Here is a 22,105-nt window from a genome sequence, read left to right on the forward strand (position 1 = left end):
GCAGAATACGTACTGGTGTATATGTATGCGTAGTCACTGCATGATCTCTCTCTCTCTCTGAGACGTGCTTTGCATCGTGGGTTAGTGGAGCTAGTGGCTCTCACACGTTCTCTCTGAACTGCTCCTATAAACTGTATATATGCAGCGTCAGATGAATGGAAGTGGTGCGAGTTGAGTCCTATTCCTCGTCAACACCATAGACCAACACTAGTCTTTCTTTTACACTTTTGTCATCTCTCGTGCGCACCTAAGAACTATTTCCCAGTCAGCCATCCATCCTCAAATTGCTCCAAGCCAGACACAATTAACTTTGAAATTCCTTTCGGATGGGCTCCCAAGAAAGAAGGTGTACTTTTTTTTATACGAGTAATCTATCATTCCTATTAAGTCGGGATGTCATACACCTTTAGCATGCGCAACCTTATAACTATAGCATAATAAATTATATTTCAAAAAATTAGGTTGGTCATCTCGGTCCAAGTCTCAGCCTCGACGGCAAGCACGACCACCATCAAACGCATCGCGAGTTGTTTGGTTCCGGCCCTAAATTCATATCGTTCGCCACATACATACGAAGAATACAATAGTGTTCTCATCCTGATCAATGCGCAAACTAATAGAATGTGAACTAGGTCCTCGGTAATACTCTTCAAGGTTTAGAAAATCACTTTGTTCTTTTTTTCAGCACCGTGTGCCAGGCCGCAATCAGCATCCTAGATGCTAGTAGTTAGATCAAAATTGCAAAAGCCATTTTTGTAATAGTTGTACATAGGATCAATGCTAATTAAATTGTATACTAGCTGAGCGAATTACTCAATATTGTTGCAACCAATCAAAAGAGTGGTTGTCAAAATAGCGGACACTATTTCTTGCTACTCAAACACAAGAATTTCTTCCCATCTAGATAAAAACTAAGTAGTTGAGAGTTTGTTGCCAGGCCAATATGGTGTCCAAATGACTAGGGTACAAAACCCACATAGCACATACATACATTTCCCTTAAAAATAACCCCTGCTGTCTTGTACGTCTTCTATTACTAAATAGCTACAATACATATCTTTCTAACCTTGCCATATAAATAAGTCATGCATGCAAGTCACAAATCATCTTTTTGCATTACTCTATGCATGCAACGCTGTCATATCATAAATTCATGCATGTTAATTATTCACACGTTATTTTTTGTATTAGATCTTGTACTGGCAATATATGTGTTGGGCGATTGCAGCGTATGTATGTAGTTGACCCTTCACATTTTTGTTTTGTTAGAAATGACATTACTCTAACCGTAATTTGATTTTTTATACACTTTGTATTTCCTTTACTTTTCAGATTACATCTTCTTTCCATTAGTTTTAGAAGTCTTTTAGCAACTATTTACGCATTTCTGTTACCAAGATTTCCGAGGTACCGCGCGGGGTATTATCTAGTTTCTAATATTTTGTAAAGCATATGGAAGGTCCAGAATAACCTTGACCCTTTATTTATTTTTTCTCCCGTGAGAAAGAAAGCCAATAGTACGCAACATAAAATGCGGTGGTTTGCGATTCCAGGGATTTTACGAGGGTGCCGCAGGAAGATAGCCTCGGAGGAGGCCTAGAAACCCACAAGTAAAGATAGTGGCTGAGATTTCTCGCGGCGGCGAGAGCGACCCCCACAGCCCCCGGCCACAAACACACCTCCCCCGTGTAGCCTCCACGACCCGCAGCATACAGCGAGCCCCGCACCTGAGTACCCGACATCTCGACCCTTCCCTTCCCTTCCCTTCCTTCGTCATTCGCGCGCGCACGCACGCACGCACGCACGCTTGTTCCTCCCGCTGCTGGGCTAGCTAGATCCCCAAAGCGGACGAGTTGGCCCGGAAGCTTCGTCCGGAAGCATCGGCCTGTGGCGGCAGAGAGAGGAGCCGCTGCGCCCGGTGCGGCGGTCGCTTGAGGTGGGTGGCAGGGATCGGGGCGGAGATTCCGTTTTGCATGATGAACCGCTGGGTTGTTGATTTTTTGATTTTGTGCACGGATTGGCTTGGTGCAGGCCGCCGCGCGGAGGGCGGGCTGGGCGGGCGACGTGGCGACCGGGGTTAGCTTGCTGCTCGCCCGAGGTAACCTGGAACTAAGAACCATACAAGTTTCCACAAATTTGTGCTTCCACTGGACGCGACGCGATTGATATATACGCCTCCTCTCGCACGTCCGTTCTTAGCTGTGCTATTTTGTCGGCTGAAAACTGTGCAGCAAATGAGCCCACGCTTTTTTGTGTGTGTGCCTGGTCGCTCTCTGTAGTTGCAGTTTTTGATTTCGCGTTGCTCTGCTTTAATGATCATGGTGCAAAAGCTCAGACTTCTGAGCGGTTGAACTGCACCTGTTCACTGAAAGCTCTGTTGTTGGAGAGGGGGGATTACGGATCAGATCATTTATACCCTTTGCTTAAAGGCATCACATCTGAGTTTGGATTCTTCTACCCGGTCTACTGTGTCGTCCAGTGATTATTTTCTTGCTCTAGCCCGTCTTCTGTGCCCTTTTCTTGCTCTAGTTAGTCCTGTCCATTTTAGTATGGTTATTAGGAATAATATTAATAGTGATTCCATGGTTTAACTTCTTGCAGCTAGAAAACTGTATGGTTGACTAGTTAAGTTAGGCACGTGGGTTTTTTTATCTTGGCTTTTTTTGCTGTCATGGGTTTGAGGTGTGCTTTTATCAGGTCTCTGATCTAATATGGTGTTGTTGGTGCTCTGAAGTTGTTTAAAAAGAACATGTGTAAGTTAGGCTTCTGAGTTTGCTATGCAGGGAAAGAACAGCTTAATTTAGTTTATAAGCAGGCGAGTTAAGTTAATTTTGGATTTGCTATGCTGGAAAGGGAGCAACTTAATCTAGTCTAACTAAGCAGGTGAGGTAATTTGACTAAAATAGGTGCTATGGTGAATTGTGCTAAAAGAAAATATATTTTTTGTCTGCTATAAAAAATTCATAGTTTTTTTGGTTGTTGTTATGTCAATACATTTGCTATGATAAATTTTGGTCTGGCTTAAATTCTAGTGTTTGTTTTGGAAAGTCCAGGAACCCTAAATCAATATATACATATTAAGGTATGTTGCAAAATATATACTCCCTCCGTTCCGAATTACTTGTCTTAGATTTGTCTAGATACGGAGGTATCTAGCACTAAAATAAGTCTAGATACATCCGTATCTAGACAAATCCAAGACAAGTAATTCGGAACGGAGGGAGTATATGTTTCTATTAGTATTAGTTAACCGTTTTGCTTCCTGGTGAGCTCATAGATCTGTTTGCAGGCATACTGTGTTGCCCTTAAATAACGTGTTTGAGATTGTGGGAGATAAACTCATGGATGCTCCTTCCAAGGCATACTGTTAGTCGAGGTAAAGGAGGTCAATGCGATTTTAGGAGTACATGGTCAATTAAGTCAGAATCGTAAAAATATTAAGTCAGAATCGTAAAAAAATATTAAGAACAACATCAAATAGGTCAGAGGTACTGGACCAGTAAATAAGTAAGTCTGTAAAGACAATTGGTTAGTTTCTGAAGAGCCATGCCCCTTGATTTTATTTCTGTAGAATTCAGCAAAAAAACAGAAGACTTCATTTTAGAGCGCCAAACATACTCCTTCAATCTTGTTTTGTTTTTGTACTATATTTCCCTGAATGTTTTAAATGACAGACTTGTAAAGCGGAGTACCAAAGCACTTCCATAGTCTACCTTTTTTTTCTAGAATACACCATAGAAAGGTGTGTCATATTTCATAGAAGAGCAGGCAAGCGGCTAGCAGGGTAGCACAACACCTTTCAACTTATAACAACAATCTGAGATTAGCCACCACTCACGTCATGACAACAACGTCATGGAAACGTCTTGCACAGTTAAAGTATCAAGGCCGCTTCTTGACCGATGTCGGGTACCTCCATAGCACGGCATGTCTTCAGGGTAGTCCGGGTCAACGTACTTCCCACCCATAAGTGCCTACAAGAGTCGGTGAGTGGATGGAGGAGACATCTAATCCTGAGGGAGGCATCGTCTAGGAAGAACTGGCGACGGCAACATTTTGTGCCTTCGCAAATAAATTAATGGCCTGAGCAGCAGCCAACATCAGAGCAATGCGCCACCACCACTAATCTACTGCCAGCCGCTCCAGCGCAAGCCAAGTGCCCCATCAGACAGGGAAGTCCTGTCTCCAAAATGATGCTTCTAACAAAGGAACAAAGTCGAGGATACCGCTATCACCGATCCGACTAGCTGGATCTTCCTTCATCACCGACACCGATGGAAGTCAGGCGGGACTTTGTACGGGGCGCCACACATGTAACCCACAGGCATCGTCGCTGACACACCCCACCCTTTGGCCCTGAGGTCAGCATATCGGGCAATGCAGGCCAGAGAACCATTGCTGTGCCACTCACTGCTGCAGCACCTCAGCCCTTTCCGCGCACCACTGCAGCACCTCGCCGTCGATGCTTCAGCCCAGCCATAGCCCTGTGCCGCGGCCACAACCGGCTCCTGAGCTACCTCATTCGCGTGCGCCATCCAAGGCTGCCACAGCACGATATCCGTAGTCATGCGTGTGGCTGAGTGAGGAGGCGAGCCCACCGCTGCCGTCCACCGGTGGGGAGAGAGGAGAGGGGCGCAACAACAGCTAGGGTTTTGCTCAAGCCGCCCCCTGAAAGTGACATGGGCGGCCACCCTAAACAGGTCTCCATGGTCTACTTTGAAGACCATGGCCAAGAGTAATATTTCTATAATTCTGAAAAAAAGTGAGTGCATGGAACGTTAACTTTTTTAGTAAACCAATAACTGACATGGAAAAGAACTACCATGGGATTGCAAAGAGTATTATGTCGCTGCACTAGTCTGGTTCCTTTTGGCAAAAGTTCACTTATGTCAGATATCTCGATCAAAGTACGGGGGTCAGAATAAACAGAGTAATGAATGGGAAAAGGAGAAAGATCTTAGCTGGATAAGGGGCGGATGTAGCCAAGTGGATCAAGGCAGTGGTTAGAGAAATAGTTTGGACTTGGCAAGCAAGAGTCATGTCTGGAGACAAGTTAGGGGTTATTTGAAAGTATTTCAGAAACCGGGTTTGTCAAAGATTCACCAGTCAGACACAATCAACTCCTTGATCAACTTCGACAATCGACATCATCCGGGATGGTGTCCTAGCCGTGGTTCTAACCCCTTTTTCAAAACGAAAAGAAAATCCATCACGGTGTCTGTAATCCCCCCCTTGCTGCGTTTCTCAACCTAAGTCACTGAATTTGGGAAGACAATTTGTGGGAGGGGATGGTATATTAAATCATTGTGCATGGAGATAGCATGTCACTGCCACGCAGGCCTCCATGTGATGCCCTTCTTGCTCTGCCACTGCAATTGTCATGGATTTTAGGAACAATGTTCTAAAATAGCTATATTCAGTTAAATCCTCATAACAGGTCACCTCCCCAGTTACAAGTATACAAAATTGATAGGTAAGGCTGTGTCTGGAGCTTACTTTGACTGTGTGGAGGCCCTTGCGAGTATCCATCCAGAGTCATATTTGCACTCGCCTAGTGCAGCGGAACTATTGCTGTAGGTACAGTTTGTCCCCAGGCCAGGCAGGATTCTCATTCTAAAGCATGCACATAGTGATATAATCTGTGAAATCAAGCAAGAAACTAGAAGGACTCTCTCTCCATCTCTTGTGGCCATTGCTCCCCTCCATCTCTCCTCCTCCCCTACCGCACGACAATAACAGCTCACAATTTCCATATGCCTCTCCGAAAGCCTTCACGCTCCTAAAATGCTAATCTACTTTCTGAGACCACATCATTTAGATCAAATGATAAACAAGGAACATTTGATTTGAATCCAATAACACCGAGTTAACTTTAGAAGAAACAGAACTTACCAAGTTCCGAATTTAGTTCCAGTTATCTTCTTTCTGACGAGGTTCTACTCTCATCTAATGGTTAGTACATTGAGTGTAAATCATTCCTAGTTTATAGGCCTGTTCTTTGGTTTCTTTTGGAAATTAAGTTAGCATGTGAAGGTGCAAATCATTACTTATTTTATGAGCTTGTACTTCAGCTTGTTTTCATATTCATCTTTTGTAGAAATGCACACGTAGTTTGATTGGTTATTAGCTTATGTTCCAGAGTTGTTATTTATATACCCTTTCATAGTTCAACTGATTTGCATCCAAAGCAGCAAACTAGATCTATTCTAGCAAGTAAATATTGTTTTTTGAGTTTGGCAAGACTATTTGGCTGATCTCATTTCAGTAACTTTCAGGTGTAGGAAGTGTTAAGGGGATACATAATCAGTTTTGAGCTGTGAGGCCCTGCATTTGTGCTGCCTGCTGTTTGATTCACAGCTCACTCTTTTCCTCCTACTCATTCAAGCAAAGTACTGGAATTTGTAAGCTCAGTTTATTCAGGTAGCTGTGATTTTTCTGGCTTTTGGTTGATTAGAGTTTTGATATTTGTCAATTTTTCTTGAACAATTGTCAAATTTGGCAGTTTTCATATGAGCTGTGATTCAGAGCTGGAAGTTGATAGGACCTAGCACTAATAACGTGAATTTTGTTGCTTTTGCAGGTCATGGGAATTGTTTGTCCTTAGCAGGTGAGCTGGATTGGGTGGCTTGCGTTATTGCGTTGTATCTTCCCTATGCTTTTGACTGTTTTTTTAGTCTAATCTAATTCTTTCTGTGGAATGGTTGCATGATCTGAGTACTTGAAAGTTTAATCTGATTCAGAGTTGAAGATAAAGAGAGGAAGGCTAAACTCCGCTGACTCAGTTCATGTGTGCAATGAGCCAACTGCAATAGAGGTTTTCAGTAGGTGAGTGCAATGGTGATGTTCCTGGCATTGTTAGACCAAGCTATTCTTATAGCTGTGGAATTTTATAGTTTTCCTAATTAATCATGCCTGATTTTAGGATGAAATGAGGTTTGCTGCTCTCTCTAAATACCTGCATATTTTAAAATGTTGGAGAGGGCGTAATTTTATTTATTTAAGGGGTGAATATATATTTAATGTTGCACTATTTTGCAGATTAACACCAATTGGGTCAAAGAAAATAGGTGAGTGAACTCCTTAGATTATTTCTTTTGATTATGATCGAAGTTCATTTATGAGTAGACTGGTGAACTCAGATTATTTCTTTGGTCTGTGACGACTAACTTAGCTGCTCCTTTTGTGGCTGGGGTGTACAAATTTGAAATATTTATTGTGTTTGTGTGATAGAGAGGTTTAGGGGGAGGTATGAGATACTACTCGCGTCAAGTCCAGCGTTTGGCTGGAGACACAGAAGGAGGAGCACTGTTGTTTGTAGACGCCCTCAACTCCAAGTAACAAAGCGACCAGTTGTCAACACTTCCTTTTATTTTTGTATTTTCCCTGGAATTGGAGATGGAGATAAATTCTTCGGGTGAGGAAACGGTGATAAAGGTGAGTGTGCTCTTGGACCGACCAGTTAATTTGTGGTGAAAGAATCAACATTTTCTTCATGTTGTTTGTAGGTACGAAAGCCGTACACAATAACAAAGCAGCGGGAGCGGTGGACCGAGGCAGAGCACAAACGGTTCCTTGAAGCCCTCAAACTGTATGGCAGAGCTTGGCAGCGCATAGAAGGTGAAATCTTCATATATGTCATACCTTGAGTACTTGTACTCACTGATTTCTTCCAAGGAAATACTCACTGATTATTAGTGGTGTATATGTATATATCGACTACTTTGTTGTTGATAACTTTATGTGAACTCATTTCTTTTATTTTCTTATTCGCCTTCTGGTTTGTTGTACAGAGCATGTCGGGACAAAGACGGCCGTGCAAATCAGAAGCCATGCTCAGAAGTTCTTCACCAAGGTTACTTTTCTATCTTATTGGCTAGTACCCTTGTCTGGTTTACTGCTATACCCTTCGTTTTCGGGTTGTTTCATCTTTATTGTTGGTGATAAAATGGAAGACACACGCTTCATAATTTTTATGTCTTTATTTTACTGAAGTATTTTCTTTCTTTCTTTCGTTGTACAGTTGTGTACTGCAGTGCTGAGCATGATGAAAGATTCGTTTCCCTTGAATATCATGAGAACCATTCTTTATCTAATTGTTGCTCTGTTGATTGATTAAAAGATCAAATTAAAGCATGTTGAAATGGATGAAACAGCTAGGAAGTCTTTCCTGATTGTAACCAATGAGTAATGTTGCAGAGCAGATGATGTTGAACAACTCTGATTCTCTCATTGATTGATTTTACATATCCATGCTGTTATTGAGCATACATATGACTAAGAAAACATTATGGTACTAGTTAAATTTACATATGAGGGTCAATACAATACATAATGTGAAATAGGATATCTAAATGCACTTGAGTGAACTACACGAAATTCCTTGGGAATTGTATGGTAAATATGCTAACATTTGTCACATTTCATTATAGGTAAACACTTCATCGAACATGTTTCACTATCAACATTGTGTAAATGAGTCCATTTCATTTTCTAAATCATGATATTTGTTCCGCAAAAGTACACAATGGCATGAACAAAATTTATCTTGTTTCTCCCTTTTTCGTCCTTTCTCTCTTCTCTGCTTTCTGTTCTTTGCTGCATGTCCTATTTCTTTAGGGGCTGCATACAGCCACATGGTGGAGGCTACATTGTCATCATGTTGTAATATGCAACAGACTGTTGCCTTATTGGGATTGCAGCCTCATCCTCTCAGAGGTTTCCTTGCCAGACCCATGGGGGAGGGAGAAGGCTAAGGCTAGTTTTTTTTCTTCTCATTTTGACCGCGATGGTTTTCTGGGTCCTCTAATTTCATGCTTTGCTTACCAGCCATTACCATCTGACCCTGCTCGATATAGCAGGTTGGTTGTTGGGATGGACAGCTCTACCCTAAACTAACGGTTCAGTACACCAACTTAGCTCATATTTGCTCGCCAATAAATTCGTAGAAGTTCAGCGTGGAAACTGATAGCCTTCAATCTAACCAATAGTTTAAAGGCTTAGTGCATCGGTTGATTCTGAGGCTGGAGAGATGCCTCTTCTATAATCGAAGAAACAATTTTACAGTGCTATTTTTCTTACCTTTTATGTGGATAGAGACGAGCCAGTCAGGTGAAAAAGAAACCACTATCCACTCTTCAGTCCTCCACTCGCTTGAGGGTTTAGGCTGTAGAATTCTGTATTTGTCAGGGTTAGGATACCAGAACTGCACCAAATTCCCATTGCAGACGGTTCTGGTTTCTTCGGAACCCGACCAGTTAGTTTGGTTGCCCCAAAATGCCTTATTTTCTGGCACTCCGAATCTTCATTTTCATTTAGCAGATTTCAAATTGAAGATATAAATTAGAGGCAATTACGGATCAATTGTTAGAAAATTGGGTTTTAGAGTCTGGTTTAGGGTGAGGGTGGGCACCGGCTACATATCCACCGGCGCCCACCTGTTTGGCCAAAAAAGAAACATCACTAGTGTCAGTTACCAATTGCTTGTTGAATGATTTTGATAGTCTGAAAAGGGAAGACTTGCAATTGTGGAGTGCCCACTAAGGTTGATGGCCCTAAATTAGTTGTTAGCACAGGACAATTCTTTCTAAAAATGCTATCATAATAGAGCCTGTTGACGTGTGGACCCTGAAGGGTTTTGATGACTTATGACCATTCCAAGCTTCAGATGCACTAGTATTTTGGTTCTACTTGTGTATTGTAGAAGTAATTGCGACAATGTAGCTGTAGCTAGTAGCTGGTCTGTAGGCTGAAGTCCAGCCTTCATTGTGTTGCCTGATTTTGTGAGTAGATTGACCAAATTGTAGAAGGATTTTAATAACCAGCAAATGTTCCCTGGGAGGCCATGGCAAAACGAACATTTGTTATGGCAATTTATGTTGTTGTGAGGATGGCAAATTTCCTTAGCAAGCATGGAAAATCCGCCCAGTTCAGTTTTTTTGCCAGGATTTGCCGTGCTTGCTTAAGGAATTTGCCATCCTCACGACAACATAAATTGACATAAAAAAAACATTTGTTTTGCCATGCCCTCCCAGGGAACATCAGCACAATAACAGTTCCCTTTTAAAATTGTTACTTGTCACAGTTAACCACGTAGGTCTGGTTTGTTATCTACTTGTCTTCTTTTGGTATCCCGCCATTAGTCACTCCAGTCATATTAGCATCTAGCCAAATGCCATAATGCGCTTCTTGGTGTGAGCCCACTATCTCCTCGCGGCCACTCCTAATTGGTCAGTGATGATGGACGTCATGGTTGACCTTGTTCTGGCTGAACCTCGGCATGTTAATCTGAGACCATGAGGATAACATTCCTGTGGACATAAGGATGGCATTCTAATGCAGTGAAATTTGTAAGAGCTAATGATAGCAAAGCTGCCATTGCCAGACACTGAAACTTTGTACCAGTCTGCGTTTTTTATATCAACGAAAACTATTTAAAATATGTCCTGACTAGAATTTGCCATGCCTTTCAGTTACATTCTGATTCTTGTTGGTAAAATTGTTTAAATTAAATAATGTTAGTATCTCAAGAGCAAGCTGATGATTCTGATAAAAAAAATCAAGATGTTAGCAAGAAAAAATAACTGAAAGATGATTAGTTGGGTGACACTAGGTCCTTATAACTAACGAGATCGCCAGTAAGGAACATGTGCACATTGTTTTCTGTAGTATTGATCTCAGATCTGTTGCACCATGCATCATGACATGTTTTCTATGGTTTCAACCTCCATAGCGGACCATCTTATATGATTATAACCCTGATGATTCTTCACAACATACAGATAAGCTTATGTGAGCATCAATGAATTTGTAACTTGGCTAATTAGCATAAAATTTCTCATGTCTTATACTTTCTGAGTTTGCCTCTTTCGCACATTGTTCTTTCACAAGACAGTGCCTCCTCATATTATTCTAAAGGAACTCATCTGTAAAGAAACTTGCCATTGTGATGATCCTTTCCCTGCGAAATCTCATGCATTTTACAACCGATTCCTGATTGGTTTGAGTTTGTGAAATGGGGCAAAATCTGATCAGTACAAAGGTTATAGCTTTTTGGACACTAGGAAACCTAGTAACCGTAACAGTTGTATGCAATAATAGACAGTTCAATTTCCCAATTCTAGTTTATCACCACTATCTGTCTGTATCTAACTAATTGGGAAATTGCAGTTGGAAAAGGAAGCTATCAATAATGGTACTTCTCCGGGACAAGCTCATGATATAGACATACCTCCACCACGGCCTAAAAGAAAACCTAACTGTCCATATCCTCGAAAAGGCTGTCTCAGTTCTGAAACACCCACCAGAGAAGTTCCAAAATCAAGTGTAAGCTTGAGCAATAGCAATGCAGAAATGGCGAGCAATGGAACTCTTCAGGTAAATACCATTGCGGTATTTATATGCTTTGGTTTTAGTTCTGTCTATGATATCCTTGATGTATGTATTGATATACTTGTTTTTCTTTAACATGAAGCTCACCTGCATTCGGAAACTTCAAAGGAAGGAGTTGTCTGAAAACGGCAGTTGCTCAGAAGTTATTAATATCTTTCGAGAAGCACCATCTGCCTCATTTTCTTCCTCTAATAAGAGCTCTTCAAATCATGGTGTCTCTGGGGGAATTGAACCGACTAAAACAGAAAACAAAGATATTGCAACCATGGAAAGGAAATCTACTTCCATTGATGTGGGGAAGGATGTAAAAGATATTAATGACCAGGAAATGGAGAGGAACAACAGAGTCCACATCAGTTCTAATTATGACGGTTCTCATGAAGATTGTTTGGATAACTCAATGAAACACATGCAATTGAAGCCAAATACTGTGGAGACAACATACACGGGTCAACATGCTGCAAGTGCCCCACTCTACCAAATGAATAAGACTGGGGCAACTGGCGCTCCAGACCCTGGAACTGAAGGAAGTCATCCTGATCAAACAAGTGATCGAGTGGGAGGAGCTAATGGAAGCATGGACTGCATCCATCCAACACTTCCGGTGGATCCAAAAATTGGCAGCAGCTCCACAGCACAGTCCTTTCCCCACAACTATGCAGGCTTTGCACCAACGATGCAATGCCATTGCAACCAAGATGCCTACAGGTCTTCTCTTAATATGTCATCCACCTTCTCCAACATGCTCGTTTCCACGTTGTTATCAAACCCCACAGTACATGCAGCCGCAAGGCTTGCAGCATCATACTGGCCAGCAGCAGACAGCAACATTCCTGTTGGTCCAAATCAAGAAGTTTTTGCTGAGAATGCTCAAGGAAGACATATTGGTTCTCCTCCAAGCATGGCTTCTGTGGTAGCAGCTACAGTTGCTGCGGCTTCGGCATGGTGGGCAACACAAGGTCTTCTCCCTCTTTTTGCTCCCCCCATGGCTTTTCCATTTGTCCCAGTTCCTACTGCTTCCTTTCCCACAACGGATGTTCAGCGAGCTACAGAGAACTGCCCAGTGGACAACGCACCGAAGGAATGCCAAGTAGCTCAGGAGCAAGGTCAACCTGAAGCTATGATAGTTGTAGCGTCTTCTGGATCCGACAAGAGTGGAAAAGGAGAGGTGTCTCCCCACACCGAGTTAAATATATCTCCAGCTGATAAAGTTGAGACAACACCTCCCACAGGAGCTGAAACAAGTGATGCTTTCGGCAACAAGAAGAAGCAGGATCGCTCTTCATGTGGTTCCAACACGCCATCAAGTAGTGATGTAGAGGCAGAACATGTTCCTGAGAACCAAGATCAAGCCAACGACAAGACACAGCAAGCATGTTGCAGTAATTCTTCAGCTGGTGACATGAACCACCGCAGGTTTAGGAACATTTCAAGCACAAATGATTCATGGAAGGAAGTTTCCGAAGAGGTTGTAGTCTACCAGCATTGCCGAACTTCGTTTCTATGTTACTCTTGAGCATCTATCACTGCTTTTCTAATTCACATTTCTGCTGTCAGGGTCGTATGGCTTTCGATAAACTGTTCAGTAGAGGAAAGCTTCCCCAAAGCTTTTCTCCTCCACAAGCAGAAGGATTGAAGGTGGTACCCAGGGGGGAACAAGACGAAGCTACTACGGTGACGGTCGACCTCAACAAGAGTGCTGCAGTTATGGACCATGAACTTGATACATTGGTTGGGCCAAGAGCTACCTTTCCCATTGAATTGTCACACCTGAATATGAAATCCCGCCGGACAGGCTTCAAACCTTACAAGAGGTGCTCGGTGGAAGCAAAGGAGAATAGGGTGCCGGCTGCTGACGAGGTTGGTACCAAGAGGATTCGCCTTGACAGCGAACCCTCCACGTGATTTACTTGCCACGACATGATTACCAGCCTTCCCGAGTAGTGTATTTTCAAGAAATTGCAGTATTTACATCTAAGCTACTACTATAGGACTTCTCAGTCCTTGCAATGCAGTGTTTCACAGAACTCAATTTGTTATGTGTTGTATGTTAATGCTTGCCGAGCAGCCCTTCTAGACTGTCAATTAAGCATTAAGCACCTATGCATGCTACTTTATTGGTAAAAGGCATTATGCTTATTTTTGTGTGGTGAAGGATAATACTTGTAATTTTGGTTCATTTTGCTGGATCATGTAGATTCAATTCCCGAAGGGAGAGCATGATCACCTTGCTTTATGTATATACACGAGATTTGAAGATTCTTGGATGGCCCGTTTTCTTAAACAACGTATTTTTAAAAAAATTAAACATATGGTTGTATCTTTAATATTGGAAGGTAATTGGATCTGCGCATGGGCTCAGAAACGAATTTTCGAATTTAGACTATCCATTTCATTAGCTGCTTTCACACATTACAGCCGTGGGGCTTAAAAGCCGCACACACAGGCGCACAGCTGCCTGACATATCGGCCCTACACACACCACAACCCCACATGTCCGTTAGGCTCTGAATCCTGACGCACAATCCCTCCGTCAGGGTTGCCCGCCATGACATTAAAGAACAAGACATTGCTTAGTAGTAGCATTACACGTTCATATTTATACAACCATTGTTTCCGAGAAGATTCATAACGGGGGCACTTTTTCGCCCGATGAGAAACACACAATTTTGCCTAGTGCCGTTTTCAGCAGCATTAGTCAGCAAACAAAAAGGTAACCAGAATCCCTGGCTTCCTGCAATCCTACTTCCTCATATACAGGTGCCACCATCCATCGGCAGATTCGCTCAACTCCAGCCGATTTCTTCAGTTAGCACATGCTCCCAGTCTGACGATCCATACTTTGAATTGCTACGCAAAATGCCATCTTGTCCGGTGATGTATGAGCGGGCAGCCACTCCATCCAAAGTGTCTCCATTCAACCCTTGACAAGCTCCATATGGCAGAGGCGCATGGAGATGCGTGGCAGTTTCTTCCAAGCCTGTGAGGACATGGCCATGCTGCAAATTCTTCGGCAGAGCAGCGTACCCTTTGGTGCTTGAAGAACAGCTAAGTGCGGCGTCGCCTCCTGACCGGGTGCAGTCACCAGCATAAGGAGGATATTGACCGTTTCTTGCTCCTGATGTCTCTCCAGTAGGGTGAGCTAAGGCAACTCCATATAGATTACTTGGATCGTACTCAAATCAGAGACTTGGGAATAATTCTTTCTTGGCCCAGGCCCACCAATAGGAGCCATGCTGGACTCTAGGTCTATTTTTATACAAGTGTGTTTCAGCTGGTACTTCAATTCACAATTTGCACGCTCCGCTTCAATCCACAGATTCTTATACACAAGAACCTGTGGATGCTCTTCCTCACAGGACATCTTCTTTTGGACATTGTTGAGTGCAGGCTGGTCAATCATAAATTGCTTGTCAATAAAGTGAAACAGAAACAATTGGTTAAACTAATTTTCTATGTGAGTGGCATCCAATACTGCTAGACTTATCACAAGGTACATATAAGTCCTACGATTTTCCTGAAACTTTTTGCAAGGAGAAAAATTCTTTTGCACATATTTTCTAAAAATTGCCAGACCTTTTAACACAGTTTAACAACTCAGCAAATGAAAGAAACAACAAAGTAATTTATCATGAGTAGAAGAGGTTACCTGGCCCCGTGTCAAACTGTTTCTTCCAAACTCATTGTGCATATGACTAGAACCAGCAAAATGATTAATAATTATGTCCTTTTCACCATCTGCAATGTAACTACGATTATATTTTCCTGGGTCATATTTTAAAACTGCAGTCTGCGAATGTGGAGCCTTTGGCCCTGCCTTGTCAGAAGCACCCTTAATAGGATCCTAGTAACAACAGATACACAATTATCATTGGGTCACTGCAAATATCATATTACTGTAGTAAGTCTGAATGGTTTTTGTTTTTTTATCGACAAGAAGGAAAATGTTAACAATTAAATAGAATTAACAAAAACCAGAGACCATATATCTGCTTATCCTACATATGACTCAAAATGATAGTTTCTACAGTTATTCCGCCTGAGAACAAATCAGGCAATAACATCGGGCGTAAGTGGAAGCAATCAAACTTCGAAGTAAGCAATAAGGAAATAAGAAAAAAAATGAAGGTTAGCCTGGTACACCTGCTCTCTCATGTCAAAATAGTTTTGAACAAGGCAAGACGTAAGTAAAACTGCGAGCTGCAGGTTGCGGGTATGCTCAACTGAAAGTATTTCGAATTGAACACAATGTCTATGCTAAATAAGAAGTTGAAAACAAAAACAACAATAAAACAACGCACCTTTCTTATTTTATGAAGGCAAGTCTGAAGTCTATCAATCACTGATTCAAGGAGGATGCAGTCATCTTCATCTAGCTCAATTTCATCACCAGAATAACTACTCTGGAATACCACAGTTAGGTTCTCGATCGCCTTGAGAACTCCCGATATATTCTTTCCTGTTGAAGAACAGGGTCCTGTAAAATGTATCAAATAGATAGCATATTGTGCATTTGAAGGAAATGCTTATTCAAAACATCAAGCATCAGGTACTATCGAAAATAACTTCAACAGATATAGATAAACCTTTCCCAATTTTTGATTTCCCAATCGATGAAGGTACAAAATCCGGAGCAGCATAATTCAGACCAGATCGCTTCACATAATTGTCTCTCAGTTTCGAAAGGTGTTTCTGCTCCAGTTCACATTTTGCTGCATACTGGTTTGCACATTCAAGCTCCTTCCCACATGAATTTTTTGTCTCCTTTATACTTGTGACCCCAGATTTCTTTGACACACCGGCTTCAGCCTGGGATTTGCAGTGGTCGTGGTTAGTCTTGGTGACCGAACTCTGGAGCTCGGACGGAGTTTCATGATGTTGAACAGTGCTAGAGCTTTGTTTCTGTCGTACAGCAAAAGCTTCCAAATCTTGATTAGTTGACTGGGTAGCAGGTGTCTGGAAAACATCAAATGGAGACAGACGAGAAGCTGAAGCACCTCTATAGCACGGTGAATCAACAGAGCATTCTGATGGATCTGGCATCACATCCTCGGCCAAAACACCACATGGATCAGCAGAAGTAGTTGGAATATGAAGAGGGCTTGCACTGAAGACAGGATTTGCCTCTTTGGAGGAGAACATGGTACCTTGTGAATTGTCCTTGCCATCGACAGGACCACTGAATTGTAAATTGCGGGATGATGTTTCTTTTTCACTGTCTTTATTAGACTTAGGATTTTCTGCTATAACCAACTTGCTTCCAGAACCACAACTGTTTTTGTTAGATTCTGATGTTTTATTTGGTGGCCTTTCTATCCTCGCTGTTGAACATTTGCTCCCATTTCCTGAGGTCAAGGAATTTTGCAGCTTGTAATTGGATGTTATCCCGACATATGGTGAGGAGGGATACGCATCCAGGCAAACTGCTGACCATGAACTTGGCTGCCCAGTGTGCATGGCATGTGTAGAGGGTGGATAAACGGCACCACTTGATTTCATCAAGGCACATGCAATTGGTGACGCTGAGTGAGTATCTCTTGATGTCTTCTCTTCAGCATAACCCACAGAGCTAGCACCCGCCGACCTAGAAACATCACCTATGCATTGGCAATACACAATCAATGGCTTTGCTATGTAAACAGATGACTGGCACGTTATGCAGTTGAACAAGAACACAAATATAGCATCTACAGTATATTGTTGCCCCGATTGGGGATAATCATGGATATAAAGTTATAAATTAGTGGTGACTGAGAGGGTGGAATGATGTATGCCGGATACTACTAATCAGCTAGGATCAACTGATTCTCCGCCTACTACCCCAGACCGCAAACCTAGCTAACGCCCAAGAACCGGACAAAGGTCAAATATTTTGCCAAGCTGGTCAGAACAACTAGATTAATCCAGCGGCGTAACGCAATCACAAGGGCCGATAAGGCGCGAACCAGCCAAGAACCGGAATATCAGAGCAAGGCAGAGAATAACAAGAAAAAGGTGGGGATTGGAGGAAGGGAAAGGAAAAGGTTACCATTCGGGCGGTACTGGAAAGGGGCGCAAGCCGGTCGGGAGGGGGGGTTGAAGGGAGCGGCGTGCGGGGAGAGAGCATATGACGAGACGGAGTTAATGGCGGCGGCGGCGGCGGCGGCGGCGGTCGAGGTCATCGCCGGCGTCTCGCGTAGAAACCACCGGTGGTAGAGTGAGTGGTCGAGCCGTAAATAATTGAGGAAACGGAGAAGTACGGCGACTTTTTCGCCTCTACCCTTTCCGAAGCGGAGAAGCATGTGACATCTGGACGCGAAAAATGTAATTTGTAAACGTCATTTCACCACCATATGACATTTTTTTGTGTGAAACATTGACAAATGTTTCGGTAATTTGTAAAATTTCACCATCATATGACATTGTGGAATATGTGGCAAAAGAAAATTGATGCTTGAAGATGTTATTTTCAAACACATTTTGGAGTATCGAATTTTTTTTACCACATCTTCCACGAACGTCATTTCATGATGAAATTCTACAAACTATCAAAACATTTCTCAATGTTTCAAAATATATATATTATGGTTATAATGTTAATGAATGTTAATCTAAAATTAATCACATGTGTAGATTTATTATATGTTTAGTCATCTAGAATTGCAGACTTAAGGATTAACATACCGATTCAAAACACCATACGAAGGACCACATGAGTACCTAATGTACCCGCCTCCCTGGGCTGCTTGAGGGTGAGAGTGCCTCATGGCCGTCCATTTGCGGCTGGCTTGCCGCGGGAGCCTCTCGAGGCGGCTTCGTGCCGTCCGATCTGCCCGGCTGGAGGGTCCATGACAGGTGGACCGCCTAGCCGCCCGGGGCCATTATTATTAGGCGGTGTCCATCGCGCCCCCTCCCATGCGCGACCACCTCGACTCACCTGCCTGGCCGGACGATGATGGGTGGACCATTCAGCATGCCCGGGGTCACAGTCATTGGGCTACTTCGTCCACGCCCTTGAGCGGCCTTTCTCTACCAGCGACCCGGCTGAGTGGTCCATGACGAGTGGACAACCCAGCACGCTCGGGACCATTGTCATTGGGCATCTTTCGTCACCCCGTACCCACGAAAGCGCGATGGCCTAGCTAGGCCCGCCTAGCGGCGTCCTCATCCCGCACCAGGCTGGTCGGATCACGACAGGCACGCGAGCCGGGTCCCGGTCGCAGCGTCGGCTCGCGCGTGGGGCTCGGTTTGGGCTTGGGTTCATCGGTGGGCACATGGGGCCAACATGTGGGGGAAGCCCCCGTGAGCCGGCCGCCTTGCTGGTGCCAATTTTGTTCAGTTAGGGTTGGGCCGGCGCGTGATACGTGTCCAACGTATCTATAATTTATAAAGTATTCAAGTTATATTAACATCAATTATATATGGTTTTGGTGCATTTTTATATTATTTTTATGGACTAACTTATTAATTAAGTGCTTAGTGTCTATTCATGTTTTTGGTTTCGTAGAAAATCCATATCTAAGAAGGTCCAAACACGATGCCAGTTTTTGATGATTTTTTCTAGACCAAGAAGGACCCTAGAAGCTTCGGAAGATGTTGAGAGGAGTCACGAGGTCCCAACAAGCCCAGGTGGCATGGCCAGGGGGTTGGCAGTGCCACCTAGGCTTGTGGGGCCCTACACCCTTTTGACATGATTCTAGCGCTACATTTTCCTATAAATACCGAAACCCTCCGTTGTACCATCAGAATAATTTTTCCGCTGCCACAAGTTCCTGTTTCGCGAAGATCCCGTCTAGAGCCCTTTTTTGGCACTTTGTCGGAAGGGGGAACTATTAGAGGAGGCATCTTCATCAACCTTGTTGTTCTCATGGTGATGTGTGAGTAGTTCATCCTCAGGGCTAAGGGTATGTACTAGTAGCTATGTGTTCAACCTCTCTCTCCCTCTCTCATGTTCTTGATGGGCCCGATCTTGATGTATCATGAGCTTGATTAATAAAGTTGGATCTTATGATGTTTAACCCCATATATCCTTTTTGTGGTGAACTGAGTATTGTTGTTTGAAGTCTCTCTATGTTGGACTGAATACTTTGGATTTGAGATCACTTGATGCATGTCTAGTAATTAACTTGTGGATACCCGAGGTGACATTGGGGTAATCTTAGCATAAAGGTTGAATGATAGTATCATATGGTGTTGTCATAGTGCGATCTTTGGGACTATTGGTGGTGCATTGGGGTGGTTCAACAGATTGATTGGAAGGACAACTTTGAGGTAGTTTGCTTCCTACACGATTTCATCCTACTTTCTCCCATAGAATAGGAACTTTGGAGTGATTCTTTGCTACACTTCGAGGGATTATCATGATGTTCAATTATGTTAATGATGTTGAGAGTTGGAACTACTGAAAGTATGAACGCTAGGCCTTGTTTCCAAGCATTGTGATATCGTTTTTTACTTACTTTTGAATCTAGGGTAGAACCCTAATCAGTGAGATTTGTTCTGATGTTCACGAATTGGAGGTGGATTCAAGGAGAAACACGACGAACACGAGGGGAAATCATGGAGAAATCAAAGGGGAAAACACTCTATTGGACAGGATTCACTCCAAGTACTCCTCAAATCAGAAGCAATACAAGAGATGCATCAAGATCCAAGAACAACAAAGGAAATAAAGATGCAACATAGTTCATCCAAATCTCATGGAGAGATGGGTCTTGAATCCATGGGTGGATCTTCCCTAAAAGGGGTCTTGAATCCCCAAGGATCTTCTCCAATGGAGGTCTTGAACTCCATTGGAGTGTCCCTCTCTCAAGAGGAATCCCACAAGGGGAGATACATGAGCTAAGTTCTAATGTCTAGATCTACTCTTAGCTATCCTAGAAATGAGGTGGGGAAAGAATATATATAGTCCTAGCCACGAAGGGGTAAGTGAGGGTCGGAATGGGAAAGATACAAGGCCACTTGGCCAATTCTGCGCGCAGGCAGACCGGTTGTACCGTTCGGTGCTAGGATCGGTTGTACCGGTGGTACTGTAACTACCGGGGTGGTACCGGTCTTGTACCACTTGATTATAGTATGCGGAGCGATAGTTGAGCGGTAGTAGACCAGTAGTTAGCCGGTAGTAGACCAGTTGTACCGGTATTTCTGGGCTGGCACAATCCTCTTCTTCCTTTCTCTTCCATGATTCCCTCGCGGGTGGTGTAGTTGTACTCTTTTACTTGGACTCCTCCTCATCATTCGTGAAGCTCTGACAATACCTATGTATGCACACGAGAGGAGTGTCAGGTAGTATACCATTGATACGTTTCCAACGTATCTATAATTTTTTATTGATCCAAGCTATTATATTATCTGTTTTGGATTCTTTATATGCATTAATATGCTATTTTATATTATTTTTGGGACTAACTTATTAACCCAGAGCCCAGTGCCAGTTTCTGTTTTTTCCCTGTTTTTGAGTTCTACAGAAAAGGAATAACAAACGAAGTTCAAACGAAATAAAACTTTCGTGATGATTTTTCTTGGAACAGAAGACACATGTAGGACTTGGAGATGAAGTCAGAGGAGTCCTGAGGCGGCCACAAGCCTCAGGGGTGCGCCCTATGGGGGCGTGCCCTGAGGTCTTGTGGGCCCCTCGAAGCTCCTCCAACCCTAATTCTTGGCCTATAAATTTCCAAATATTCCCAAACGATCAGAAACGTCCACCAAAAAACTTTTCCGCCACCGTAACCTTCTGTACCGTGAGATCCCATCCTGGGGCCTTTTTCGGCACCCTGCTGGAGAGGGATTCGATCACAAGGGGCTTCTACATCAACTCTATTGCCCTTTCAATGAAGCGTGAGTAGTTTACCACAGACCTACAGGTCCATAGCTAGTAGCTAGATGGCTTCTTCTCTCTCTCTCTCTCTCTCTCTCTCTCTCTCTCTCTCTCTCTCTCTCTTTGATCTTCAATACCATGTTCTCCTCGATGTTCTTGGAGATCTATCCGATGTAATATTCTTTTGCGGTGTGTTTGTCGAGATGCGATGAATTATGGATTTATGATCAGTTTTATCTATGAATATTATTTGAATCTTCTCTGAATTCTTATATGCATGACTTGATATCTTTGTATTTCTCTTCGAATTATCGGTTTGGTTTGGCCAACTAGATTGGTTCTTCTTGTAATGGGAGAGGTTCTTAGTTTTGAGTTCAATCTTGCGGTGATCTCACCTAGTGACAAAGTAGGGGTAGTGAGGGACGTATTGTATTGTTGCCATCAAGGGTAAAAGATGGGGTTTTTATCATATTGCTTGAGTTTATCCCTCTACGTCATGCCATCTTACTTAAGGCGTTAATCCGTTCTTATGAACTTAATACTCTAGATGCATGCTGGATAGCGGTCGATATGTGGAGTACACTAGTGCGGAACCAGGCTATAGCACCGGTTCGTAAGGGCCTTTAGTGCCGGTTCTGCAAATCTTCTTTCCTTTTAGAATTTTAGGATTCTAAAATTTGCAAACAGGCCTACGGCGGTCAAAATCGGATGCGGATTTTCGTGATGAACATTTTGATATATTATACGTTTTTTTCGACATTGTATGCAAAAGATATGGTCGTTTTAGTTTTTCATCACACTTTTTTTGCAAAACATGTCCAAATTTAAGTTCTTAAATTTTCCTAACTAGTATATGTAGTAACATAACTACATCTCGAAGTTTTATCATTTTCTTTTGTTTCTTTCAAGACTGAAATGGCG

The 22,105-nt window shown here is 42.9% G+C and overlaps 2 protein-coding genes across 8 annotated transcripts; one reads left to right on the forward strand and one right to left on the reverse strand.

Moving 5' to 3' along the window:
• The first annotated feature begins 1,686 nt into the window (after positions 1-1,686).
• Positions 1,687-13,650, forward strand: LOC119328663 (protein LHY-like). Of its 4 annotated transcripts, XM_037601645.1 has the most exons (13): positions 1,687-1,936; positions 2,032-2,098; positions 3,290-3,376; positions 6,276-6,420; positions 6,581-6,607; positions 6,741-6,825; positions 7,039-7,067; positions 7,231-7,434; positions 7,506-7,617; positions 7,791-7,852; positions 11,167-11,373; positions 11,471-12,856; positions 12,946-13,650. In XM_037601645.1, exons 8-13 carry the CDS (start codon positions 7,396-7,398, stop codon positions 13,291-13,293), a joined length of 2,154 nt encoding a protein of 717 aa, XP_037457542.1. In that variant the 5' UTR covers positions 1,687-1,936; positions 2,032-2,098; positions 3,290-3,376; positions 6,276-6,420; positions 6,581-6,607; positions 6,741-6,825; positions 7,039-7,067; positions 7,231-7,395; the 3' UTR covers positions 13,294-13,650. The 4 variants fall into 4 exon arrangements, with proteins under 4 accessions (XP_037457542.1, XP_037457543.1, XP_037457541.1 ...); XM_037601646.1 differs by lacking the exon at positions 3,290-3,376 and having other exon boundaries at positions 6,266-6,420; XM_037601644.1 differs by lacking the exon at positions 3,290-3,376.
• A 315-nt stretch (positions 13,651-13,965) lies between these two features.
• On the reverse strand, positions 13,966-17,619 carry LOC119329579. Of its 4 annotated transcripts, none has more exons than XM_037602644.1 (6): positions 17,417-17,619; positions 16,536-16,985; positions 15,975-16,424; positions 15,690-15,865; positions 15,038-15,232; positions 13,966-14,779 (listed from the first exon to the last, which is right to left on the reverse strand). In XM_037602644.1, exons 1-6 carry the CDS (start codon positions 17,547-17,549, stop codon positions 14,531-14,533), a joined length of 1,653 nt encoding a protein of 550 aa, XP_037458541.1. In that variant the 5' UTR covers positions 17,550-17,619; the 3' UTR covers positions 13,966-14,530. The 4 variants fall into 4 exon arrangements, with proteins under 4 accessions (XP_037458541.1, XP_037458542.1, XP_037458539.1 ...); XM_037602645.1 differs by lacking the exon at positions 17,417-17,619 and having other exon boundaries at positions 15,975-16,290; positions 16,386-16,424; positions 16,536-16,582; XM_037602642.1 differs by having other exon boundaries at positions 15,975-16,985; positions 17,417-17,618.
• Positions 17,620-22,105: the final 4,486 nt, after the last annotated feature.

Source organism: Triticum dicoccoides, chromosome 7A, assembly GCF_002162155.2.
Source record: "Triticum dicoccoides isolate Atlit2015 ecotype Zavitan chromosome 7A, WEW_v2.0, whole genome shotgun sequence".
In the NCBI taxonomy this organism is placed as follows: domain Eukaryota; kingdom Viridiplantae; phylum Streptophyta; class Magnoliopsida; order Poales; family Poaceae; genus Triticum; species Triticum dicoccoides.